General features: G+C 43.0%; 1 protein-coding gene and 1 long non-coding RNA gene across 2 annotated transcripts; both read left to right on the forward strand.

Annotated features, from left to right (window-relative positions):
- On the forward strand, positions 1 to 27,011 carry LOC101855319 (polyadenylate-binding protein 4-like). The gene is made up of 11 exons (XM_005113204.3): positions 1 to 481; positions 10,457 to 10,650; positions 11,374 to 11,489; positions 12,463 to 12,622; positions 14,108 to 14,182; positions 14,445 to 14,678; positions 17,253 to 17,456; positions 18,258 to 18,414; positions 22,788 to 23,035; positions 23,549 to 23,770; positions 24,880 to 27,011. The coding sequence occupies exons 1-11, from the start codon at positions 292 to 294 to the stop codon at positions 24,946 to 24,948; spliced, it is 1,869 nt and encodes a 622-aa protein (XP_005113261.1). The 5' UTR covers positions 1 to 291; the 3' UTR covers positions 24,949 to 27,011.
- LOC106013981 lies at positions 1,570 to 3,046 on the forward strand. The gene is made up of 2 exons (XR_001185499.2): positions 1,570 to 1,828; positions 2,600 to 3,046. It is a non-coding gene; the product is annotated as an uncharacterized LOC106013981 (long non-coding RNA).

Below are 27,011 nucleotides of genomic sequence, written 5' to 3' on the forward strand. Positions count from 1 at the left end.
GTCACTTCCTTTAATCCTCCTGTTCAGGACAGAGAGACGTACTGGAGAAGTTAATCAAGATATACAGGCTTTATTTTGTACTTTACAAAAGCCAGACTATGTTTTGATTATTCAAGTCCTCTATTACGCTTAAAAACTTAAAAAAAACAAAAAAAAATTAGTAAAATTGTATAAAATAACAAAAAAGTTAAAGTGAAACGTGTTCGACACTGAACAAGCTGTTGTAAGATCCAAAGCTACCCGCCATATTTTATTCAGAGAATAGCAAGTTAGCCGTTGATACAGAACAAGATGAATCCGACAACAACTTACCCCATGGCATCACTTTATGTCGGTGATCTTCACCCAGATGTCACAGAAGCTATGTTGTTTGAGAAATTCTCAACTTGCGGACCTGTGCTTTCTATTCGTGTCTGCAGAGACATGATCACGAGAAGGTCTCTTGGCTATGCTTATGTGAACTTTCAGCAGCCTCATGACGGTAAGTTGTAATGTTAGTCTAGATTCTAGATATCTAGAATCTAGATATATATCTAGATAGATCTAGATTTAGGTCTACATTACAGCGAGACCACGATCATGTTTAGATCTAGATTAGATCTAGATTAGACTCTAGATAGATTATATCTTGGTGCTTGAACTTGGGGGTTTTGCGTTGCCTAGTCTAAAATTTGGACGCTTGGGAGTGGGGTGGAGGCGGAGGTGGTGGATGATTGGCATTGAGCCAGGGCAGCTAGATCTCTAGTAGGCTGCAGTGTATGTTGTTAGCCTACTAGATCTGGGTGATTTTGTAGGGTAAGATTGTACTTTACCGGACCACCGGTCGGAACTACTTTCGCTCTGGTGCCCAGTGGCCCGCTGTTCTTCGTTTCCGAGCTCCCCTACTCACTCTCCTACTCAGTTTTCAACGTCCCCGGTATTTTTTTACTTTCCCTACCGCCTCATACTCAGCTACCAGTTGTCTATTTTCTGCTAAATATTGATACGCTGAACACGAATATCAACATTTCCGTCGCAAATTAATAGTTTTTGTGAAATATTTGATTGTTTCTAACCGAGATCGACGTGCTTTGGACCAATCGGGGGGTTCCAGGGGGGGGGGCCTGCCCCACTGGGGTAAAAGAAAATCTGGGGGGTTACAGGGGGGCATGCCCCCCTGTTTTTACCTATAGTTTGATATTTTACAGTTAGATTTGAAGTTGTCTTGAAAATAATTGATTTGCGACAGTTTTAGTGGCTTTATGTGTGATCTGCATCAAACAGGACTGCAGTTTGACCCCTGAAGCAGTGCATCTGTGTGCGGGAGTGAAAGTAAAAAATTACCACGTCCTCACTCTTCAACTGCAAGCAATCGACTGCTGTCTCTTACCGGGTTTTTCAGTCATCACGACCGTGCCACTGTGCCCTTTGACCCATGACCCTGACACCTTGAGGCTATTTGGTCAATCTAATCACGTGGTCCACTATTCTTATTTGCTCGCGACTCTGCTGGCTTGGCCTAGGCCTACTCCTGGTCCGGCAAAGTACAATGGAGGGCTAGAGATGCGCACGAGAGCTCATTTGCATAATTGCAACCCCATTGGTAGGCACTTGGATATCGGCCCGCGCGGCCCGAGATTTTCGTTCACCTGCGGCCGCCGCGTTTTGTGTCAGAAATCGGGCCCCGTGAGGGGGGTACCTATTTGTTTTGTTTCGTTTATAGTGTTCTTTTCAATTTATGGATTACTTCCGCCTATCAAATTAAAGAGGAAAGAAAGGCGCGTATTATGGCGTTTTCCACTTCGGGATCGGTTGTGTGTGTTCGGAGTTACAAGGAGTTAAAAATAAGGTAAGTTCAAGCCTTTATATTTAAAGAGTATATCTTTTTTTTTTTAGGTACTCCTCACAGTCTTTTCTTCAACCTTTTATCTCTTTTATTTGTTAATTTCAATGTTGTACGTTGAGGCATAAGCGTGTGAGCCCTAATTTAAATAGGTCACTCTCCATGAATGGGCATGACCTATTATCGATCGCGCTGCTGAGCGTGAACCGGGAGGTCATGGCGGCCATTGCGGAAAGCGAACTTAACCCACGCTAACGTGTATTGTTGGCGTTTATTACCTCTTAAACGGCATTGAAGAATGTTTTATAGTAGAAGATATGATTCATTTTAAATTTTGGAATGTAATATGTATCACTGTTGTATAATTTTTATGAATTTGCACCATGTAACAATCAGTAAGGAGTCTTGGGTGGGGGGAGGGAAATGTAACAGCCTTGGCCTTGTTTTGTTTCTGTGTTACTGTCACTGTTAGACCATCCATTTCACGCAAGTTTTTACTTATTTTGTGTGCTTATATTGTCTTTAAATATTTTTTCTTCTTAATTGTTTTTGTGTGTGCTTGTTATTTAAATATCTCTTTAAATTTTCATGTACTTTGTCCAGTTTGTTTTAAGATACATGTTTATTAGAAGATGTTTTTTCTCTTGTCTAGTCATCTACACTCTCCCTTTACTAGAGTTGTAGTGTGAAAATGTCAAATTTCCATCCACTGCTCACAAATGAATTTATTTACTTCATTGATGAATTCATTGCTTTGCTTTTTTTTTCTTTCCACAGCCCCTGATCACAACCTGCCACTGTTCCATTGGATTTATTGACAGCTCACCAGAATAAATCCTGACTTTAATTAAAATCCAGAAATGCTTGCGGAGTTGGTCGAATTCACAGAAAAACTTGTTTGAACAAGTTGCAAAAAAATTGAGCACTTAAGAAAGCATTTGTTGCAGACAAGAAAAAAAAATTGACATTAATTTAACAATATCAAGTTGGCAGACTGGGTGAACTAAACAATTGCCAGAAATAAAGAAAGAATAAATAAGTATCGTGACACAATTGCGTGCTTCAAAAAACATGTCATATTTCACAACTAATTGTCTTTGAAGAAGTTGAACATTTAAATAAACACAATAAAAATATAATGAAAAACTTGCTGAACAAACTGAAGTAATAAAATTAGAAGAGACTATTGTTTAACTTACAGGGCAATCTCATGAGTTAAAGATGTAAAAGAGAAATCAAAGATAAAGACAGAGTAATTGATCATTTACTCATTTACATGACAAATTAAAACATGAAAGAAACATTCTAACAATAACATGCAAAATGAATTTAAAAAACAGTATTATCATGAATTAAGGTAGACTAAAAAACACTAGTTTGCAGCAGCTGTAGACACAAATGTTAACTTTAAAAACTTCTATGCTCATCTTATTTTAGGCGACCAGCTGTTTTGTTAAAATATATTATATTTTTTAATCAGTTTTTGTTAATTCTACTGATATTTGATATGTAGATGTTCCAAAAGAAAGGCCTTAAAAAGACCTTCAAAATGATACCTCAATTATTGATGTAGCTTAATTTATAAGAAAGTTATGGCAAAATATATTGACCGCAGGACGATGCGGTCACGTTACACAACACAGTGTTACATAATATTACCCAATATTACCCACCACGACATATTTTAAAAATCTCGTCTGACTGTTATTTTGTCCTCAATATCACAAGGTTTCAGAAAATGTTTGGTTTTAGCATGTACGCAGCAGCATATTGAAGCAGCTTACATTTCCCTTATTGTCCTTGCTGTTTCGATCACAAAAATTGCCTTTTTTTTCTATATAGATGTTATCCCCTCGAAAAGATCTTTAAAATGCAATATCTCAAAAACGGTTCAACATAGAGCAATAACTAAGGTAGCGTTGGAATCGTGTCACTGAGCTCTTTGCATTGGTATTGTTTTTAAAGCAATTTGAAAGCTTTGAAATTTTTATCCAAGTGCCTACCCATTGGCCCTGCTCGCGACTTATCATGCTATAGGCTATTGTTTATATGTGTGTGTGAGTGTCTTTAAATTATCGAAGTGACTATTTCTCCGAACGTTCGGAGAAATAGTGCCGATCTTTATTTCTCCGAACGGTTTCCGGCTTCCGGTCTCGTGATTTTTTGCCTATTTATTGCGAGAGTTCGGCGCCAACTTTCATTCTGCCTCTGATCTGGGAAGGAACACCGCATGGCAAGCCCGCCTACAGACAACCTTCAGTAACACCCACCACACACACACCACCATCATGCACATGTACACACACTAACTAAACATGACTAGTGGGCAACTTTTGAACGTATGACGAACTGAGCTATGGATGGAGAGACAGTGTGAGTGAAAGAGCGGGTGAAAGGAAGAATGTGCGAGAGTATCCACAGGCGACAGCAACTACAAGACGACGACACCGACCCCCCTGGCCTGGTCCACAGCTCACGAAAGAAAGGAATGCAGCTCAGGCAGTTTTGCCTATATTATTGTCCATGGTTCGCAGGGTGCAAGGGAATGAGTGAGATTTTCTTTGTGTGTGCCTGGAGGGAGGGGGTGGGGTATGAAAGTCATGCGGACAGGGATGAGCCGCGGGAGAGAACACGGGAATTGAATGAATGAGTAAAACTGAAAGAGACGAATAACTCATGAGCCCCGGAGTGAATGGATCCTGTGTTTCTATTTTGTATACTTTGAACTGTTACTGAATAAAGGCTGAAATAAAGCTCGAAAAACAAACACACACACACACTCCTCACTCTCCACTTACTACCACACACAGACATACTCACACACGCACATACATACACACACGCACACACACACATACATACACACACGCACACACACACACACACACAGGAGCAAATTTTTGGGTCTATATCTATTTCAATTTTCAAGAGCTAGTCTAGAGATTTTTAGATGAGTGTACAAACGTGAAAAAGAAAGGTTTCACAACAGAAAGAAATCAAAATTAGAACAGCTCATAAACAAGAACAAACATTAACAAATAAGGGCGAGTGTCCACCTGTCCGAAGAAGATTGGCTGTTTTAACCCTAAATGTGCGTAATTTTTAAAAAAGTACAGAATATTACATGTAAATTATGGAATCACACACATTAAGGGGCTTTGCCAGTGTCAGTACATTAGTCGCAGTAGTTCTATCGTGTCGTTATCAATAACCCTCCGTAGATCTAGATCTAGATCTAGACAGCACACGAGTGAACACAACACATTACATTTAAGAGCAGTACCCTTCATAGGCAACACGCCATATCTGTAGCGAAAAACTGTTTGGAACTGTAGCATTTCTTTATATAAATATTTACTGAGGACATTTTTTGGACCGCTTGAACCATATTGTATACGAACAGTCTTTGGTAGGCCTATACTGTAATTATAGATATATATAACATCCGAAATTTGCGAGAAAGGATGAGATTTCAGAGTGTTCGGAGAAATAGTGCCCAGCTTTATTTTCCCGAACGTTCGGAGAAATAGTGCCCAGCTTTATTTTCCCAAACGTTCGGAGAAATAGTGCCCAGCTTTATTTTCCCAAACGTTCGGAGAAATAGTGCCCAGCTTTATTTTCCCAAACGTTCGGAGAAATAGTGCCCAGCTTTATTTTCCCAAACGTTCGGAGAAATAGTGCCGGCCTTAAATTATTGTTGCCAGGGGGGCTAGCCACCCAGAAACCCCCCCATTGATATGTAAACACGACTGTCCGCTCATGTTATTGTTTCGCATTTTTGTGTGTTTTCTTTATTAGGCTAGGCGTGCGTAGTAATCACGGGCCGAGACAGGTGGTCCGGTAAAGTACAATCCAGCCTTTTGTAGTTTCGTTCGTTTAAAGTCCAAAGCTGAACGCCAGAGTCAGAGACCCTAAATTGCCAGGTAGGCCTAGTCGTTGATGAGTGAACTAAGCGTGAGACTGAGACTGGAAGGAAACACGTCAAAAGCCAGAAAATCAAAATTCAAGCCAACAATGGTGCTTCTTCGGCAGTTACCCCCCCCCCCCCCATTATTATTCGCCAAGGAGTCAAGAGTAGGGCGTCTTCCTGATCGGCTGCTAATTTCCTTCCTGTCTCACGCTTACTATTACTATAGTTCACTCAACGATTAGGCCTACCTGGCAATTCAGGGTGCGACTAAGATCTGCTAAATCTACTTTAAAAATGTATTTTTGGCCCTGTTTATTTTAGGAAGAGGCTAGCCGTACTTAATGACGGCTAGACTGGCAGTCTAGCCGTACTTATTCTTAATATGATGGCTTGACTGACCATTTAACAAAAAAATAGGCATTGTATGAATTGTAAATATACATTTTTAGTGTGCAGTACCTAAAGTATTTGTATTTGAGACGAAACCAGGTGCCTTAATGACAGTGCATGTATTTGTATTTTAAACCTCCTGTTTTCTATTAATGTTAATAGGGCCTAAGATAAGTACGGCTAGACTGGCAGTCTAGCCGTACTTAAGTACGGGTAGATAGCCAGGCTAGCCGTACTTAAGGACGGCTAGACTGTCAGGCTAGCCGTACTTAATATTGATGGCTGAATTGTAAATGGAATTTTTATTTTGCAATGCCTAAAGTATTTGTATTTCAGACAAAACCAAAAGGTGCCTTACTGACTTGCATGCATTTGAACCTGAATAATTGCTAGATCTAGATCTAATGAGACCTGTGTACTTAACAGGCTTGAGTCGATAGAGCCAAACCTAGATCTAAGTACGGCTAGACTGGCAGTCTAGCCGTACTTAAGTACGGCTAGCCACTTCGTTTATTTTAACGCAGTGGCTATTTTTACGGCGAGCCGTAAAGATAGCCTCCCAGTGAGTCCCAGGCTATTTTTACGGCGATCCTCGAAAAGCGACCCTACTCTGCCTCTCATGTACGCGACATGCCTCAATGTATTAGATCTAGGCCTATGAGCCGTTCAAAATATAAACTTACACCTCAGCCTCAGAGGGGAAAGGGTGTCTTTGGCTTCTGTAAGAAAAGTGGAAGATTGGGTGGGGAGGTTAACCAAATGACACTTCTGTGAGATGAACGTTTTGCTCATGACTGGGAAGAAAGGCGGGCATTGGATCGGCAGAAGAAAAAGTGGATAAATGCCAGTAACAAGACCCAGATCTGCATGATCACTGCAGATCCCCGTTGTTGTTGTTGTTTTTTTTTAGAGGAGTGGGGGGGGGGGGGTTACAAATAATTTTGAAATTATGATGAAAATTCTGTCGGTGGACATCTAATTTCTTAATGTTTCTTTGTAACTTTGCAACTGTTTTGTTGATCTTTTAATGTCTTGATGTCTTTTATTTGTAAGGCACGTACCTATTGCATTGACAAGAGTCTCAATGTCTTCCATATTTATGCGTTCTTTCTAGTTCATATGGCTTGATTAAATTGTATTAACTGAAATGATTTTTTTTTTACAAGCTGGTTAAAAAAAGCCACGTATAGTACAGGTATCTTTAAAATAATAATGGAAGTTGAAGATCGGAAAAAGTACTAATTAAATTGATGTGGATGGGGGTTGGAGGCAAATGTGAGAAAAGTGGTATTTGGGTTTTGTGTTTTAAAAACGTCCCCAAAAGTGTAAGATTATATTTGAACAGCCTCATAGCCTGTCATAGGTTTTCCATTTCCTCCTCTTCACCATCATCATTCTATTCTCTTCTTTATCTTCCTTCTCCCTTCCTCCACCACCACTTCTTCCTTCTTCTCCCCACCATCATCATTCACCCTCTCTTTATCATCACCACCACCATCACCTCCTCGTCATTATCATTACCATCACCACTGCCACTGCCAGCATCATCTCATTCACAGACATCACTACATTATGTACCACACCCACAAGAAGAGCGGCCATTTTGGAGTTAACACTTTTCGCCTTGGGAATGCCTATATAAAATGTTCCTCCTTCCTTTGCACTGAGCAGATTTTTATTCTAGAGGTGTAAAATATATTTTTTTTATTCACAGTGATTAATTTATTAATTATTGTGATGCAATTTCAGGGTACAGGAACACATATATACATGTATATATTTTTTTTCATTTAAATATCAAAATTTTGCTCAGTACGATTGACCATAGTATCTGTATCTACCATTCCACCAATTTTCATGCAATTTTGTTAGAGAGTAAGAAGCCTTCGGTTTTTAAAAATAATTGTTTGTTTTGCATGTTGGTGCTGTTTCCATTCCATGGCAACTTTCATATTTTTGGACTTATCAAAATTTACTTTCTTCATTATTTCTTATGCCCGTATAATTTTTTTTCCTAAATATGAATCGGAAAAAGAATCACCCTTGGGGTGAGCTGTTCCCCATAAAAATGGACAGTAATAATATGAGCACATCAGAAAACAAAAACTTAAAAAATGCGATCTATTTTATTATTTGAAAGAATCCCACAACAACGTCCTAGTAAAGAACATAAAAACATTGAATTGTTTAAAAGTCCAGAATAAAGACTATAATTATGAAGCCAAAGACACCCTTTCCCCTCTGAGGTGTAAGTTTATATTTTGAACGGTCCCTACTATAGGCCTAGATCTAAAACATTGAGGCATGTCGCGTACATGAGAGGCGGAGTAGGGTCGCTTTTGGAGGATCGCTGTAAAAATAGCCTGGGACTCACTGGGAGGCTATCTTTACGGCACGCCGTAAAAATAGCCTGGGAGGCTATCTTTACGGCTCGCCGTAAAAATAGCCACTGCGTTATTTTAATTTGTGGGCCTCAATTTTAAACGAAAATATTCACGTTTACCTGGCAATCCATGAGTTTCAAAATGACTGCTGATGGAACGGGAAGGGAATTCTTAAAGAGCGCCGAACGCTGATGCTTGAAATTGAAACACGGTAAGTAAACGCAGACACTACTAAAGCGCGCTAAAATTGCCGTAAATACGCTCGCAGATCCCCGGCCCCATAAACAATGCAATGCACAGAAGAGATAGAGCGGCAGCGTCATTGGAGTATTGCATCATATCACATTACTGGTAGGCCTCCTGGGAAAACATCGCACCAAACGTGTGCCAAGGCAGGTATACACGATCTGTGGTGCCATGACGGTTGGCTATGTTTAAATCAGGGAGGACTTCCGTAACAAGCGACCACTCTGAGACAGTAGGGTTAGGGTTAGGTCTAGGCCTCTTCTTTATTGTGTTTGATGGGGTGGTCGCTCATTACAGAAGTCCTTCCTTGGATCATGTAGTCATGTGATCTGAGGGGTATCCTGGTCTGACGTCACACAAGATGGCCGCCTTACCTAAAAATTGTTTGCGTCATTCTACGTTTAGTCGCATGTGACAAGGACCCCTGACCTAATAAAAATATGAAGGGGGGGGGGGGATTTTTACCATAATTTGATGTTGGCAGTTAGCAGGTTTAATATCTCTCGCTCGCGCATCAAACATAGCCTAGGTTCTAGATTCTAGATCAGATCTTAGCCCACACCCAAATAAGCAGGGTGGCAACTAGATCTAGATCTTCCGAAAAAGTGGCCAGATTTTTGCCAACGAACGTGTCTTCACTCTGTTGTTTCTACTTCTGGTATTTTTTTACTTCACCTCCCGTCTCACACTCAGCTACCAGTTGTCCATTTTCTACTAAATATTGATGCGCTGAACACGAATATCAACTTCATTTCCGTCGCAATTTAATAGTTTTTGAAATATTTTATTGTTTTTAACCGAGATAGACATGCTTTGGACCAATCGGGGGGCCTGCCCCACTTGGGGTAAAATGAAATCTGGGGGGGTTACAGGGGGGCATGCCCCCCTGTTCTTACCCATAATTTTATATTTTACAGTGAGATTTGAAATTGTCTTGAAAATAATTGATTTGCGACAGTTTTAGTGGCTTTATGTGTGATCTGCAGCAAACAATACAGCAGTTTGACCCCTGAAACAGTGCATCTGTGTGCGGGAGTGAAAGTAAAAATTTACCCTACTTCTGTCCTGTCTGGCATCCCTATTCTTTGTGTTGCCTATTTGGTCATCAAGACTTCCCGATTTCTTCTCTGGATGTAAACAAATGGATTGTGGACTTTAACGAACGGAACTACAAGATCACTGAATACTAGATCTAGATAGAATAGATCTAGAATCTATATTTTCACTGTGAGTGCCGATATCATGTTTATCGCACTGACTGGGAGCGAGAGAAAATATCAAACCTAGATTTAGATCTAACAGCAAAAATTACACCAAAAAAATCTAATATGATATGGTTAAATACGGGGGAGAGGGCTCGCAACACCCTGTATTTGAAAAGGTCAGGAGGGCCTGCCCCTCGAAACCCTCCCTTGTAGTTAAATAGTAATGTAGGCCTACTGTTCATTTGGCTAGAACTGCAGACTGCGCAGTGGTACTATGGCTCGTTCTCTTTTGGCTTTTGGATAATGATAGCGAGCGTGTATTTGGCCTATCGATGTTCCTGTACTCTTTGCTGCCAAAACTGGAGAATGCCAGGTTTTTTTTACCTCTGTAGGCCTATACTACCACCAATTTTGTCATTTGTCCTTGAGCTTTGTTTATCTTTTACATCTTAATAGTTGGCCTAAGCTTATTTTATTTTTCATCTTTTTATATTTACAGCTGAGCGTGCAATGGACACCATGAACTTTGACACGATTAAGGGTCGCCCAATTCGGATCATGTGGTCTCAGAGGGACCCCTCCCTGCGTAAATCAGGCGTTGGAAATGTTTTCATCAAAAACTTGGATAAAAGTATCGACAACAAGGCTTTGTACGACACTTTCTCTGCTTTCGGCAATATTTTATCGTGTAAAGTGAGTATTTTTCGAGTTCAAGCTGAAGTGTGAGATACTTGTTCCGTGTGTATTTCTGTTGTTACTCGCTGTTCTTTTGAAAATGAACTAAAATTCAATGAGAAAGGTTTGTGTTCCATTTTGTCATAGTATTCTTGGTGTGGAATGAGAAGTTTTGATAGGTATGTTTCATGCTTGAAAATGATGTTGAATGTTGACCCACGAAAGGAATACATGACATGTGACGTAGTTGTGTGTCGCAAATGTTGTAAAACGTGAAACTCATCAAACGAAATCAAGGAATAGCACCATGTACTTACTTGTAATTTGTAAGATAGATAGCCGTGACAAATGCTTTACATTTTGTGTTCATCCTGTAAAATTAGTCGTCTAACAGCCACCTGTATATTTAGACAATCACCTGTATAAACAGCTACTCCTCCCCCTTCTTTTTTCCAAACAATTTTGACTGTGTATGACATCCACCTAAGAGGAAGTCGATGGGTGGCCACCTGGACATTTTCCACTATATCTGTGATGTAGGCTTTTATGCTTAGGTCGGCAGGTGGCTCCAGTACCAAGGTAGTCTTGAATGAGTCTGATTGTGACAATTTGTGTATGCTCCTCTCCTCTGTTTGATAGCGGGTTCACTTCTTCGACTCTTTCCTCTGATCAGATTTGTTTCCAAAGACTGGTGTTGTACTGGGATTTATCCGTCATGCTGTATTCTGACCTATTTTCCAGATTGCTTGTGATGACCATGGCTCAAAGGGATATGGGTTTGTGCATTTTGAAACGGAGGAAGCTGCGCGCCAGTCCATCGAGAAAGTCAATGGCATGTTGTTGAACGACAAAAAAGTGTGAGTAGAGCAGTCTTTGAGATATGTGTTGACTCATCTTTGTTTAGTAAATTGGAAAAGGACCCAGAACTTCTCTTTGCTGGTAAAGGTGGCCCCTTGTACAACTGATCTATCGGCAGGGTTTTTTTGTTTTACTTTTTTGAACTAATTTTCACTTGGAAATAAAATTAGCAAGGGCATATTTTTGCTTTCGCTCCCACACACAAATGCATTGCTCATTGGGGTCAAACATGAAGGACACAGATGCCTGGTTGTACCTGCGCTATTAACCTTCTACAGCAATGCCAGTCGGCTTTGGGCTGGAAATCAGACTGCACCAAGGCACAATAGGATCAGTCCCTGGGAGGCTTCGGTCAGAACGAAATTCTTCTACGGACATGAAGAGTTAAAAGTGGGGTCAGAAATTGAACAAGAAGCAAGTTTACCAGCATGCGGAAGGCACTTGTGATCTCTAAGCTGCCAAAAACTAATATGTTTGGATAGAGTCCACTTTAAGTTGTCGAGGGGGTGATTGGAGAACAAGGTTGATTTTCTTTTTAGATAAAAATTATATTCCTTTGTTTTCATGGGGGAAAAAGGGGAGAAGCTTTTGCCTTACTGGGTACCTTGTGAGCATGTCAGGATGTTAACGGCAAGTTGGGAAGCTTTTGTGTTGAAAAGTTGTCTGTTCAGTTTTAGTTGATGCACACTTTCCGACTTTCAAATTTCCAGGGACTGTCCTGGATTCTACACTTAAAAATTTGAGAGCCATATGACCACTACTTGACCAACGGCTGCCCCACTTGATGTACTTTTGTTCTTTGTTAAGGAATCAAATGTTGAAATGTTGGGTGTCTCTGATTGGCTTTGGGAAAGCTGGCAAGCCTTGGATGGGTCCTGCACGGCCTTTGCTCAGTTTTCAACCTTTTTAAAATTACAGAGCTGGTCGACGCCTCTTAGTTTTCTTTTGTTCCTTTCCCCCTCCTCTTATCAGGTATGTCGGCCGATTCATCCCCCGCAAGGAACGTGTGATGCAGATGGGTGACAAACACCGCAAGTACAACAATGTCTACATCAAGAACTTTGGAGAAGAGCTTGATGACGATAAATTGAGAGAAATGTTTGTCCAGTATGGCAAGATCATCAGCGCAAAGGTGAACCACTTTTGTCTCCTATGGTTCTGGTTCTTTATGTACTCTTCCTGGTTCTTTTGTAGATCAGTGGTAGTTGTAACAGTGTCGACCGTGCTGGGTCGGGTATAAGTTTTGGGCTGTCAGGATTAGGGCGAGCCCTTTTTAAAATATAGATACTGGAATACCTGTGAACGGAATGAAAGAAACTTGGCAACCGATCAAAACTCACTACATGTGAGCATACAACTCTGATGACACATTTCTAGTACTGGAGAAAATGCCTCATTTGTTCAATTTTTGTTGTTTTTTAGAAAGTAGGGAGCCCCAGTGTCGCTGTCGACTAGGCAGGCGGGCAGGCACTCCACATGTCTTCTGTACTGCTGGAAAATGTTCCAATCCCTGTGTGTAGTACATTTTACGTACTAACTTAAGAGGCGGGAAGTAGGTTTAAAACTGAACCTACTAGCTTGCTGGCATGTGATGGTCGCATGATCGCTAGTTGGCCTGTGATTAGCTGCCTAAAACTAAATAGGTTACAAGAGTTCATTGTCTGTTAGGGTGATGGTAGAACAGTGCCGATTGTTTCCACATCTGAGGTACTATTGTGTCTGCAAGGGCTGGAGGAAATTCATCCAAAATTCTGCTCAGTATGTTCGAAAATAATTTTTCGGCAAAGATGTATTGGAAACAAAAAATGTTATGTCTGAAGTTGCCTCCCAAGCCCTATTGATAGCAACTGCAGCGAAACTGTTCAACTAAACAAGTTTTCAAGCAAATTGTAGTTTTAAAAAACCAAAGTAGTAACGACATGGACAATTGAATGGATACCAGAACTAGGTTTAGCTCTGTAAATCACACTAAGATGTCAAATTTCATTCTCATTCACTCAAAATGTATTTCTGGCTTGAGAACAGTTTTCTTTCAAAGTACGCAGAGAATTGACCCACTTTTGGATAACGTTTTCCTATGTGATCTTTCTCAAATATTTTGCTGCTGAAAACGTTCACTACCGTTTATTTATCACTAGATTTCAAAAACTTAAACAGTGCTTTAAAAAAATTTAAGCTGGTTTCAAAGAAATTCCAGTGGGTGGTTGGCGGGTGCTCTGGTGCGGTTTGCTGCTTCTTCTTTCTTATCGAACATCTATCGTCCTTATCTCCCCTTCTTCTTTTTTATGTTTGTTACTCTCTTGTAACACCTAAATCTTTTGGCGCTCATATGACCTTATGCAGTTGCGAGCACCGTAAAACCTCTACTAAAACAAAACTATAAGAATTTGCTGTTTTTCTCTTGCCTCTTTGTCTGCCTCTTGCTTTCCTGTAAATTCTAAGTCCCTGTTTTTTATGCTGAATCCAAGATTTATAAAATGTGTTCTTTTGTTGGTTTATTGGAGCAAAAATTCTCAATTGAGAAGAAAGTGGCTAAATTTAGTGGTCACTTTTCAGTTGTTTAAAATAAGAAACAACTGATTTTTGTTGTTGCTATATCTGGCATTCATTATTACAGGTGATGTTTGATGGTAGCGGAAAGTCCCGTGGATTTGGATTTGTCAGCTTTGAAGAACCTGAAGCTGCTGAGCAGGTATATTGAGACATTTGTGAGAACACTTTTCTCTTCAGTGGAGTTTGCTGAAAGAATTTTTACTCTTTGGTAAAATTATGTAGAAAAGTTGTTTTTTGGGGGGGGGGGGGGGGGGGGGGTGTGTCCTGGGGTAATCTCTGTGGGCAAGGTTTTCTATGTCTGAAAAAAAAAGTTTTTGTTATCAAATGTTACTGTGGCAATTGTTTTGCCAAAGTGTGGGAGGTGTCCCCCCTGAGTGGCTGTGATGTTGGCTCGTCCACAGGCTGTCACAGACCTCAACGGCAAGGACGTGGGCGGCAAGCAGCTGTACTGCGGCCGAGCACAGAAGAAGGCGGAGCGTCAGGCGGAACTGAAGGAGAAGTTTGAGAAGATCAAGCTGGAACGGATCAACCGCTACCAAGGTGTGAACTTGTATGTGAAGAATTTGGATGACGGAGTGGACGACGAGAGACTGCGCAAGGAGTTCTCCCAGTTCGGAACCATCACCAGTGCCAAGGTCAGTGGTTAAGGCCTGAAGATCTTGTCAGCTGAATGGGTAGGGGACTGTTCTCTACCACAGCTGCCTTCACAGCTCAGTGGGTAGGGGACTGTTCTCTACCACAGCTGCCTTCACAGCTCAGTGGGAAGGGGACTGTTCTCTACCACAGCTGCCTTCACAGCTCAGTGGGAAGGGGACTGTTCTCTACCACAGCTGCCTTCACATTTCCTCCTGGACGGTCACCTATTGGCGTAGACAAAGGTCGCTGTTGTGGTGGGGGGGGGGTGACTGTTTGCACAGGTGATTGTCTTCAATTGGGGACTTTTATTAGAGCCTGAGTGTCCTTGGAAATATTTTTAAAAAATAAATATGAAATGTGTTGTGTCCAAAAACTGTTGGACAAAGATAGCCCCCCGGGTGGGGAAATGTTATGTTTCTTTGATTTGGTTATTTTGATGTATGCCTGGTTCCTTTCTGATGCCACACAATTTATCTGTGAGGAGGAAATGTTTTTTTGTCAACATTTGAGGGAAATATGTCCTTGGGTATTTGGTGGGTGCTCTGGTATGGTTAGCTCTTTCTTTGCTGTCAATCATCCTTGCCTCTGTCTTTTTTTGATTTTGTTACTCCTTGTAAGACTTCTATCTTCGGCACCTACATGACCTAATTATGTTGCAAGTGCTGTAAAACTCTTACTAAAACATAAATCATATTGCTTTTCTTTTTATTTGTTACTCTCATGTAACGCCTCTAATCTTACATGACCTGTTTGTGTTGCAAGTGCAGTAAAATAGTGACAAAAACTGATGTATATAGTGATGGTAGTGGTGTGAGGAAATGGCGGGCGGTGGTAGGACAGAAACGGGCTGGCCCCAGCACCCTGGAGGTCAGATTGTGGTATCTGGCGTCTCCTCCCTATACTGGGCGACACTAACACAGGCCTGGCACCCCACACTGCCGCTCTCATGCCAGTCTGGTGGGACCGGCTGCTGCAGAGGTCGTACACTGATAGCCACATAGTTTTCTCCCCTTCCTGTCCAATTTTCTGACCCCACAACACTAACACAGTTCTTTGCGTTTGTTTGCTCATGTACATTGTATGTTGGCTGTTTGCTCATGTATTATGTATGTTGGCTGAGCCTGTTGTCCCAGAAGTGAAGTACAGTGGAACCTGCTCTGACACTCACCTGTACAAGATAGTCACCTGTACAAACGGCCACTTCCAAGTCCATCTAAGACCAGCACCTTTCCCCTGGACACCCGCTGGTAGTCGTGGACAGTTTTGACGTATACTGGATTTGTTTCTGGGGACGCTGAAAACTTTTGTTGAGTGTTGCTTTTGTTAACAGTGGTTACGTCTTATTTCACCTCATTTCGTCTTATTCGGAAATGGTCATTGTTATGTGAATTGCTTGACTGGACAAGGGGTACTTACAAAACTGGGCAACCTTCCCGAGACGAGATGTGGAAATGGGTGTGGGTGGTGTGTGCTCTGTTGTGACTTGCTCCTTCTTTCCTATTCAACATCTGTCGCCCCCCTCCCCTCCCTTCACTACTGTCTTTAGACTTTATGCCATTCCCAAAGGGGGGACATTAACCTGTTCTTATGGACTGTAGAATTGTAAATGGGCTGATTCCTCAATGTCATGCTCATAACTCTGCCTGAACTGCTTCTTTTTCTTTCCTAAACTTTACTATCGTCATTTTCCCTGTACTTCTTTTGTATTTTTGTCGCACTCGACTGGTTTTTATGTGTCACAATTTTTGCTACTAAGCAGGGCCCCTTGCCTTCCCTTTTCAAAGGTACTCAGTTTTCATAGAGATTAATTTTGAATTTTTGCCTAGGTGGCGGCCAAAGTCCACTTTGTAATGATTTTAGGACCAAGGGATCTTTAACGTGTGCAACTTGCACTGGGGGACATCCGGGATTTTTCGCTCATATCTGAGTAGGCTACGTGTTGGATCTTACCTGCAGGGGCTTGGTTGAAAGATAGCAAGTCATGTAGAATGAGAGTAAAGAAGAGGGGGTGGGTGGTTGATGGGTGCTCTGGTGTGGTTTGCTTCTTTTTTTCTATCAAACATCTATCGTCTTTATCTCCCCTCTTTTTTTTTTTATACTCTCTTGTAACACCTCTAATCTTCGGCACTTATATACCTTATTGTGTTGCAAGTGCTGTATAACACTTATTAAAAAAAGAAGAGAGGAGGAGGCTGGGGGTAAGCAGGGATGGGATTGGAGATGAAAGCAGATGACAGAACGTATGGGATTGGAGATGAAAGCAGATGACAGAACGTGTCTAGAGAACAGGAAAGGGAGTGAAAGAACAATTCAGAGAAGAAAATGTTTTCCTGGCTGTTGGGTTTGGAACCGGGATCTTGTTGAAGAATGAGAGGCAAACAGCATAGGTGTAGAGAATGGGAACCCCCTCGTCCTTATCTTCCTTCTTTTCTTTGGTGGGTGGAACTTCCTTTGTATAGGCTCTCATCTTCAGCACGAACTTGCGGGTGCCGTAAAACTGTGGAGAGAACTGAACTAAGTGCTTTTTTCCAGTGTTGCTTGTGTGAGTACATTTGCTGTTGTTTGTCTGGCAGGTGATGGGAGATGGAGGCAGGTCCAAAGGCTTTGGCTTTGTGTGCTTCAGCTCACCCGAGGAAGCTACCAAGGCTGTGACCGAGATGAACGGGCGCATCATTGTGGCCAAGCCTTTGTACGTGGCTCTAGCTCAGAGGAAGGAGGACCGGCGGGCTCACCTGGCCACCCAGCACATCCAGAGACTGGCCACCATGAGGCAGCAGGTCAGACCATTCACTCAAGCTTTAGCCTATATATCGCTGCCATCGGGATTATAATGACTAGTCGCGGGAGAGGCAAAACACTTGGCATCATCACACAGCCAACTGCTTGCCGATGGCTATTTGTAGCATTTAAGAGGCCTTTCTAGTCCAAATGAAGACCTGTCTGTGGTTTAGTATAGGAACAATAATGTGGATACATACGTTTCTAGAGTGTATAGCCACTCTCTACAGCATTCTCTGTGTGACCCCAGCAGACCCAAGAACACTCAAACATTCTCCACTTATCAAGAAGCATAAAATTGATTTACTATCGATTTGTACAATTAAACATAAAATGGATACTTTGTGGGTGACTGGTCTCATCACAAGAGCAACGAGATTTTGTATGCTGTGGAAATGACAAAGCTTCCAGTCTTCCAGCATTATTGTAAAGTTTTCGTGTGATCCATTTTCGAAAATTCATGCTTTTGCTTTTTCTTAGCACTTTTTATGTAGTTTGTTCTAGCTACTGTAACCGGTTGTTCCTACTTGGTTGTGATAGAAAGATGGGTTTGCCATATTTTTCTCGCTGAAAGATATTTAACTTGTCAAAGGTGAAGTAACCATCTTTATTATGGTTGGTAATACCAAGTTATTTTTTTGTTTTTTGTTTTGTTCAGTTTTTTTCCTTAGATTCTGCTCATTTGCTGGTAGTTCGGTTGTGAAAAGATTTTCAAAGACGTATGTGCAGTTATTATTTTTGTTGTTCTTTGATGTGTGTTTTCCTTGTGTGAGCATTGTGTGTTGTTTAACTTGTGGCAGAACGTCCAGTACAATCCACTGTTCAGTGGTGGGGCTGGCTACTTCGTGCCCACCATGCCCCAGGCTCAGAGAGGCTTCTTCACACCGGCCAACATGACCTCCATCCGACCCGCCCGCGCCCCCTGGGGGCAAAGCATTCGACCCAACCAGGCTGCCGGTAAGCACACGTCTGCTCCACTTGTAGGAGATGGGTTGCCCTGACTTGTAGATATCCAGTGTTTCCAGTCTTCTGTATACTTAAAATGGAAATCTGTAACTGTACTTTGCGAAAGTTGTCTTGTTTTCCTTAACACTTCTTCTTTGATGACCCTGTCTGTCCATATGATCCTCAGTAACTTTCTTGACACTTGTTCTAGAAAACCTGGATCCTCTTTATGCAAGTCTGATGCGTTCCCATACCTGCCAACCCTACAGAAAAAATCGGTAGATCACCGACTTTTGGGTCAAACTACCGATCCACCGATTTTGAGATGAAGCCACCGACTTCGGGGTTCAGCAGGGTGACTGCCAGGCCCCCGGAAATTTGAGAAAGTTATCAAATATTTGAAAACCAAACCCGATAATGCCCGAAAGTTCATTTTTGCCGGTCGCGATTGTGATTCATTCGGCTCCCTAGAGAGTATGTTTCTTCACGCAGACAGGCGGCTATGGTGGCAAGCAGGTGTGATACCGACGTTTGATCGGGATAATCAAGATATACTTTCACTTTCGTTACCACCCAGAAATTCGCTGGTAGTAGTTTGATAACGCAACATTAATTGTAACAACATGCAGGCTGTGCATGGCAAACGCTGTGTTGCCTTGAAAATAAATCATTTGTCCTGTGCTGTCACTTGTGAAAAAGAAAAGAAAAGAAAGTTATAGTTATACAAGCGTCTTGTTGGGTTCGCCATTGTGACCCATCAATGAACTTGCGCGTTCCATCACATTGTGAGCACCGGCACTTGTAGGGGTCACCAAAGTTCATTCAAAGTCTGAAGGCAACGCTAGAGGACAAAAACTGAACTTGGAAGCAAAATTTTAGCATTTTGATTACTACTTTAGAGTTCTCTGCAAAGCGCGCGTTGGTGCAGGCCTTGTGTGGAATCAGGATCCGTCATGCCTTGTTATTGAACTAAAGTGTTCGCGTTTCATTGGATGGGGTGATTGTAATTTATATCTATATTTTATTAGCTTTCTGTTCAAGATTGGCAGATTTTCAGTGTCACTGCATCTTGGCCCCCCCCCCCAGTTCTTACACCTCTCACACTGAATAGGTGTATAGGTGTACTTGAGCCATTCTAGTTATTACTCTATTTTGAGTTGCAGCAATGGTTTTCGTCTTCACGTTTATTATATGAATCAGGACACCCAGACTGGTTATTGACAGTCGATTTTCTAGTTCTAGGTCTTTTCTCAGGCTCAAAACAGGATTCATTTTTTTATATAGGGTCTATAGTTTGTTATGTTGGCTAATATGATGATGGGAAAATATAAATAAGTAAGAACAGATTGAAATACCAAAGTCTCAAGATCCCAGTGCTACACTGACTTGTTGTTAACTGGATATAATGTACCTACATGTGTGTGTGTGTTCACAAACATATACATGTATTATATTAGATATAAATGGAGCACACGCTTTCATTGTTATGTAACGTGTTCCTGAAAAATGGATGAGGCCCCTCCCTTGGAAAATTGAGAAGCTGGGTTGGCAGTCACCCAGTATTATAGTCATGTATTGTTTGAAGACTATACTACAAAATGTACATTTGCATTAATTTATAGACATTTTGACTTTTTATCATTGATAGATTGGCTTTTTGGGGATCATTCTTGACGCGCAGCGGCCTGATTTTTCCCTCGAATTGGGGTCTTGAAAAAATTTTGGGGGTCTTGAAAAATTTTCCCAGGATTTGGTGGGGACCCTGAAAGATACACTCGCGGGAGGGGGGGGGCGGGGGCGGTGAAGGCAACACCAGGCCAGGGGACAAAAACTGAATTTGGAAGCTAATTTTAGTATTCTAAATTTTTTATTACCTCTAGATCTAGAAAACTCTGCAAAACCTGTGTTGGTGCAGGCCTTGTGTGGACTCGGGATCCGTCACACTCTTTCCTTGTAAACTCTGCAAAACCTGTGTTGGTGCAGGCCTTGTGTGGACTCGGGATCCGTCATACTCTTTCCTTGTAAACTCTGCAAAACCTGTGTTGGTGCAGGCCTTGTGTGGACTCGGGATCCGTCACACTCTTTCCTTGTAAACTCTGCAAAACCTGTGTTGGTGCAGGCCTTGTGTGGACTCGGGATCCGTCCTACTCTTTCCTTGTAAACTCTGCAAAACCTGTGTTGGTGCAGGCCTTGTGTGGACTCGGGATCCGTCCTACTCTTTCCTTGTAAACTCTGCAAAACCTGTGTTGGTGCAGGCCTTGTGTGGACTCGGGATCCGTCACACTCTTTCCTTGTAAACTCTGCAAAGACAAAAGGCCAAGGCTAGGCCTGAGTCATCCAAGGCCCTCCTTTTCTTCCTCTTTGCTTTTTGGGGGGGGGGGGGGGGTTGTGGTTTTTTGGTTTCATTTGTGTGTGTGTTGGTGCAGGTATGAATAGGACAGGAACTGCACCAACTACTAATAAGGGAAATGCCTCTGGTAGTTTTCATATTTGTCATTTGTTCTTTGTCATTTTCTACATTTGTTTGAAGTGGCAAACACAATCATGCATATTTGATGTGGGTCAAAATAAAATATGAATAAGGGTCCCCAATTAAGTATGCGACAAGAGGTAATATAGCCTACTACAGATTTTTTAGGTCAACTACAGATTTTTGGACAAAAATGTGCGTCCAACGACAGACTTTGGCCCAGGCAATGTTGGCAGGTGTTCCGTATAACAGGACCGACTTCACATTGGAATGGAAAATCCTCAGCTTTGTTCGAAGTGAGATCTCTCTGGTCTTCCAAATCCTATCCAAAAATATGAAAGCAGCCTGTGCTTTTCCAATGCGGGACTTTTATTTCAGCACCTGTTCCTCCCTCTCTGTCAATTATACTCCCATTTTCGCCTGCAAATTGATGTAAATGTCTCGTGAAAAATGAAAATTTTTTGGTTGTCAATTTTCTTCCTTCTTTCGCCAACTCATTCTATGTATGGGTTTTTGCTGCAGCTTAAAAATAATGTGGGTTGATCGAGGAAATTGAATTGGGCAGCCTCTATAATGACATCGTTGGAACCCCCCCCAAAATGTTATTTTAGAGAGGCCACCAAACTTAGGGGGGGGGGGGGGGTGTGTAAAACCAAGAATGCAACGGTACGGTGTGTGGGCCAGTGAATTTGATTAGTTCCTTTATTCAGTTTTTCAAGCTACTCCAAGGTAGCCCATGCTTTCTTTTTTACCTTTGTAATGGGCGGCGAGAGTCAAAGAAAAAAGCTTGTTATGGAGTGCTTCCAATCTTCCTTGTTTTTGAAGAAATCGGTACATTCTGACAGTCCGTATTTGCCGCATCATCATATCTACTCTGTGCGTTAAAAGGTAAAGAGAGATGCTGTTGTCTTGTCGGCATTCCGCAGCAGCAGAAAAGGATCAATACTTGCCTCCCTAACTTCTCGAATATTTAAGGTAACTTTTGGAAATAAGATTTTGTCAAAAAAGACCAAATCATTTTTGGATCCAGATTCTAGTGGAATGGAAGAAAAAACTGCCAGTGATATTTGTAAGGTCTACAGTTTGTACCTTTGTGGTGCGTTGATGAACCGGCATCTGTGGTGGATGAACCGGCCTCTGTTGTGGATGAACCGGCCTGTGGTGGATGAACCGGCCTCTGTGGTGTAGCAGTTAGGTGCTTTGCTGTCACACGGAGGAGACACATCAGTTTATTTCCCGAGTGGGGAGAATTTTTATCAAGTATCTCGGCCTTTTCTGCAGGGTTGTTGTATCCCTCTCAGCTCTGGTTGGCCCGGACAGGCTGGGTCAGAAGTGTGCCCCCTAAATGGTCTAAATTGTGTTAATGGAAATGTAAAAAAAACCAATGCATCGTCTTTAAAGAATACTTGTGTTGAGGAAAAGGTAGTAGTTGTTGGAGGAGAGAGAGGGTTGAGGAAATGGTGGTTGTTGTTGGAGGAGAGAGAGAGTTGAGGAAAAGGTAGTTGTTGGAGGAGAGAGAGAGTTGAGGAAAAGGTAGTTGTTGTTGGAGGAGAAAGAGAGAGTTGAGGAAAAGGTTGTTGTTGTTGTTGGAGGAGAGAATGGTTTGACCCAGTGTTGGTGTACACACTGGCACAGGCCGGGGACCAGTTGTCAGAAAGTTTCTTCCCACTGCATTGTCTTTCTTTGCTAACTTTTCTGCTTGAAAGCAGCGTAATTGTGTGTGTGTAAGCACTCGTTCACACACACACTACATCTCCTCCCCCCCCCACCACACACACTCACACACACACCTACCTAGGGTTTGATCACCATGCAGTTGGGAATAAGTTTACTGACTTCAAAGAGAAAGTTTGATAAGCTGAAGTAGTTGATGGTTTGCTTGTGTGTAAAGATGATGTGGATGCTCTGTCTGCAGGATTCCAAGCCATGCCCAGCCAGATCCGCACCCGGCCCCCGACGGCTCAGACCCAGATGCGGCCCAACACGGTCAACTCTCGACCCATCACTGGACAGCCCGGCGGTGGCCCCGCCCCTCGCGGGGTGGCCATGCCCAACCTGGCGCGTCCTCAAGGGCCGTCTATGGGCCAGCCTGGCGCGCGCCCGACGGGCTACCCCGGCCGTGGCCAGGGAATGGCAGGCCAGCCTGGACGCCCAATGCCCCAGGTGAGACCAGTGTTTGTTTGGCCACACTGAAATCTGGGGCTGGCCCACACTGCCATGTTTTCTTAGGAATCGGGGGATTTTACTGACATTTGCTTTACCGCTTTTTGTTTGTTGAGGAAGAGGACTCGCCTATATTTTGTGAAAGTCATTTCAATGTCTGTGATTTGTGAGAGTACGCGATCCCCCACATGACTACATTTGTGTTTTTATCTATCGCTTACAAGCCTGACAGTTAAGTAGTACTCGCAAATTTGATACGGATATGCACATTTTTTATTCCCTACCGTATAGGCAGCCAGGAGCGGCACATTTTGCCTACTTAAGTGAGTGACATGGTACAGCACAAAGATAAAAGTTAAGTTGTTGTTTTTTTTGTTACGTACCAGGTTCGCCATAAGGCAGCAGAAGGTTTAAAATGTACATTTTAATCAATATCCTATTGAAAAACACGTCCCTGAAAATGTTGTTTCAAAAGATGTAGATTTGCAACACAACAAACATTGTTGTCCCCAGCCCCAGCAGTCTGTGGTCATCCCCGGCCAGGACCCGCTGACCGCCTCTATGTTGGCCGCCGCCCAGCCCCAGGAGCAGAAGCAGATGTTGGGGGAGCGCCTGTTCCCACTGATCCAGCGCATGCACCCCGAGCTGGCGGGTAAGATCACCGGCATGTTGCTGGAGATCGACAACTCTGAGCTGCTGCACATGTTGGAGTCCCAGGAGTCGCTCAAGCTCAAGGTAAGAAGAGGGCTCTCTCACGCCTCCAATATTGCTTCTTGTTGTGGGGAAACAGGCCAAGGTAGATCTTGGGTCACTTCATCGGGGCAGATGGAACACAGGGGGAGGTCAGGGTTGCGTTGATTTTTTTTGTGGAGCTTCTGGGCAAAGGAATGAATGGGGAATCATGATGGCAGGCCTGCGTGGGAAATTGGCCGAGTACGAAGACCAAAAAAACTTTTACGTGAAATTAATCTTACAAACACTCAAATTGGTATGAAATAACGTTGCTTCGATAAATTGATGGTTTTTATTTTAGCATTCTAGGGTTAAACGGTATAATAATAATTTGTCTCCGCGATCATGCGGAAAGTTGCTTCTTTTTTAAAATTCTGAGTTGAGACCCATGAATAATGAGAAGTCCACATGTTAGTTTGAGAGATCCTTGGAATAACTTGGATTTTTTCTCCTTTGAGTAGCTTGATTATGTTGAGTAGAGAGAAATGTGTGTGTGTGTGGTACAAGGCCAACGTCCAGCGTGTGTGTGGTACAAGGCCAACGTCCAGCGTGTGTGTATGTGTGTGGTACAAGGCCAACGTCCACTGTGTGTGTGTGTGTGTGTGTGGTACAAGGCCAACGACCACTGCGTGTGTGTGTGTGGTACAAGGCCAACGACCACTGTGTGTGTGTGGTACAAGGCCAACGACCACTGTGTGTGTGGTACAAGGCCAACGACCACTGTGTGTGTGTGTGTGTGTGGTACAATTCCAACGACCACTGTGTGTGTGTGTGTGTGGTACAAGGCCAACGACCACTGTGTGTGTGTGTGTGTGGTACAAGGCCAACGACCACTGTGTGTGTGTGTGTGTGTGGTACAAGGCACCACCATGTAGTAGTGTGGGTCACTCGACTGACGCCTCTACTCCACACCCAGAGAACAAATTTGTGTTTCTAGTGGCGTGAAACTGTTGCTAAAAGTGAACATCCATCGTCCTGATCTCACTGTTCCGTTTGCTTGTTATTGTCTGGTAACACCTAATGATCTTGGATGATGATGATGTGACCTGTGTACTGTTGCCCTGACATTTGGACCACAACCAAGACGCATGTTTTTCTGTCCCCCCCCACAGGTGGAAGAAGCTGTCGCTGTCCTCCAGGCCCACCAGGCTAAGGAGCAAGCGTCCACCAAGAAGGACTAGGTGTAGCGGGCCACGCAGGCCAAGCCACGGGGGCCACGGTGGTGGGATGGGCCAGTGCTGCCACTGAAGTGACAGAATGGAGCCACCTCCCACCTGTTTTCTCTTTGACTGCGCCTCCCAACTTTTGGCTCATGGTTTGGACTGTTCTTCTCTCAGATTGTGTCCTGTAACGGTTTTTTTTTGGTTCACATATTGTTTTGGTTTATTTCAGTGTTGTAACCTTGTGTGTGCGTTGGAAAAAAACAACCCTTTCTCTCCCCCCCACCCCCACCCTGGAGTTCAGAGCCAGTTGTTGGGGAGAGGGGTGTGTATGGAGTAGTACACTCCTCATGATGGGGGGGACCAAGCCGCGCACACACTGCCAGATCACGGTCTCTTTAGCCTGAGTCTCTGTGGACTTGGTCAGTTGTCAGTTTTTTATCTGTCCGGGAGATCTGTGGTCTGGGCGTCTTTTCTCCGTCGGTCAGACTCAAAGTCTGGCTGGGTCGGGGACTTTATCTTGTATTTCTTTTATGTTACAATTAACCTTTTTTCTTTTCCCTCTTTTAAAAAAAATTTTTGGATAGGTCATCCACTTACAGTTACGGCGTTATTTGGGTTTGATCAATTCTTTTATGTCATTTTGGCGGTTTGTGGAACAGCTGTCAGTAGATCTGCTTTCAGCGAGCTGTTTGCTCCACTGCATTGACACACCTGTCACTGCTTTACTGCATTGACACGCCTGTCATTGACACACCTGTCACTGCCACTCCAATGTTGTGTCCTGGTGCAAGCAGCCCTGTGTCACTTGTCCTCCCTCCTCTGTCCTGTCTGTCCTCGTAGCACATCTTGGCGGGCGGGCTCCGGGCACCTTGCCTTGGCCCCCACCCCACAGACACACAGATGACAGGATCCCCACTGCCGTTCATGTGTCCACGTTGTCACAAGCCAGCCAGACGGCTCGCTCAGCAGACTCCTCCCAGCGCCTCCCCCCTCTCCTCCCCTCCCCTCGCCTCCTCCCTTGCCCCTAGCTCCACTGGCCTTTGTCTCCCAGTACAAGTGTGCTGTACCAGCCCTCTTCACAGATTTCTTCTTTGTCTGTGGCACCCTGAAATATTGGGCTCCAATTACCTGACGCAAAAAATGTTCCTTACATTCTGAATTTTTTTATATTCCACCCTCCCCCCAACAGATTTGTGGTTCAAAATTTTGGGTTTGAGCTATATGATGTCTTTCTTTTCATATTTTTTTTTCAAAGTAGATTGTAAAGAAGAAAGAAAAAATGTGTGGAGTTGTAGAGTTCCGGAGAGGCGCTGTGGGTGGACTCTTGTGTTGTGAGCTCACTAAGGCCAGACATACCAAGCTACCCATTCTCTAGCAGGGAGTGGACGGCGTTCTCACCAGACGCAGCCCTCCACGAGCACGGAATGGGGAGTCTCTCTCCCTCCCCCCTCCCTCCCTCCCTCTTCTCTACCTGGGAGTTTGGACATCAGTATGTTGTGTGAGCTGTGTGCCCACCACATGGGTGCGTGTGTCGGAAGCACGTGCCGCTACTCTCGCAGTAGCCCTCTCTCTGTTTTGTGCCAGCACCCCCTCGCTGGTGTCGAGTGACCTCGCAGCACCCCCTGGCTGGTGTCGAGTGACCTCGCAGCGCCCCTGGCTGGTTCAGCGACTCACGGGCCGGCTTCTCGTTGTCACTGGCAACAGGCCGAAAGTGCTGGCACAAAATGGCTGGAATAATTTTTTTTTTTTTTTGTTATTCGCAGGAGAATAACAAAACTCTGTCCAAAAAAAAAATTGTAACAAAACATGTTTTTTCAGGGGACATTGTGGAAACGTTAATAAAAAAAAAACTAGATTGATGTACTTTGCTATTTTCCCAACGTCCCTCATTTGTTTGTGCTGGTTACAGAATTTCCATTTCTTTGTGAGCTGAATACGAAAAATTCCCTGGTTTCTTCCTCATTTATAAGAAGATGGTTTACAAACTCGGTATGGCTGGTCTTATGTGTGGCTGATTAGGTTTCTCATTCATTTGGAAGTAGCTATTTTTATTTCTAATAAAATTCTTTCATTGATTGAAA

This window comes from Aplysia californica, unplaced genomic scaffold, assembly GCF_000002075.1.
Source record: "Aplysia californica isolate F4 #8 unplaced genomic scaffold, AplCal3.0 scaffold01716, whole genome shotgun sequence".
In the NCBI taxonomy this organism is placed as follows: Eukaryota; Metazoa; Mollusca; class Gastropoda; order Aplysiida; family Aplysiidae; genus Aplysia; species Aplysia californica.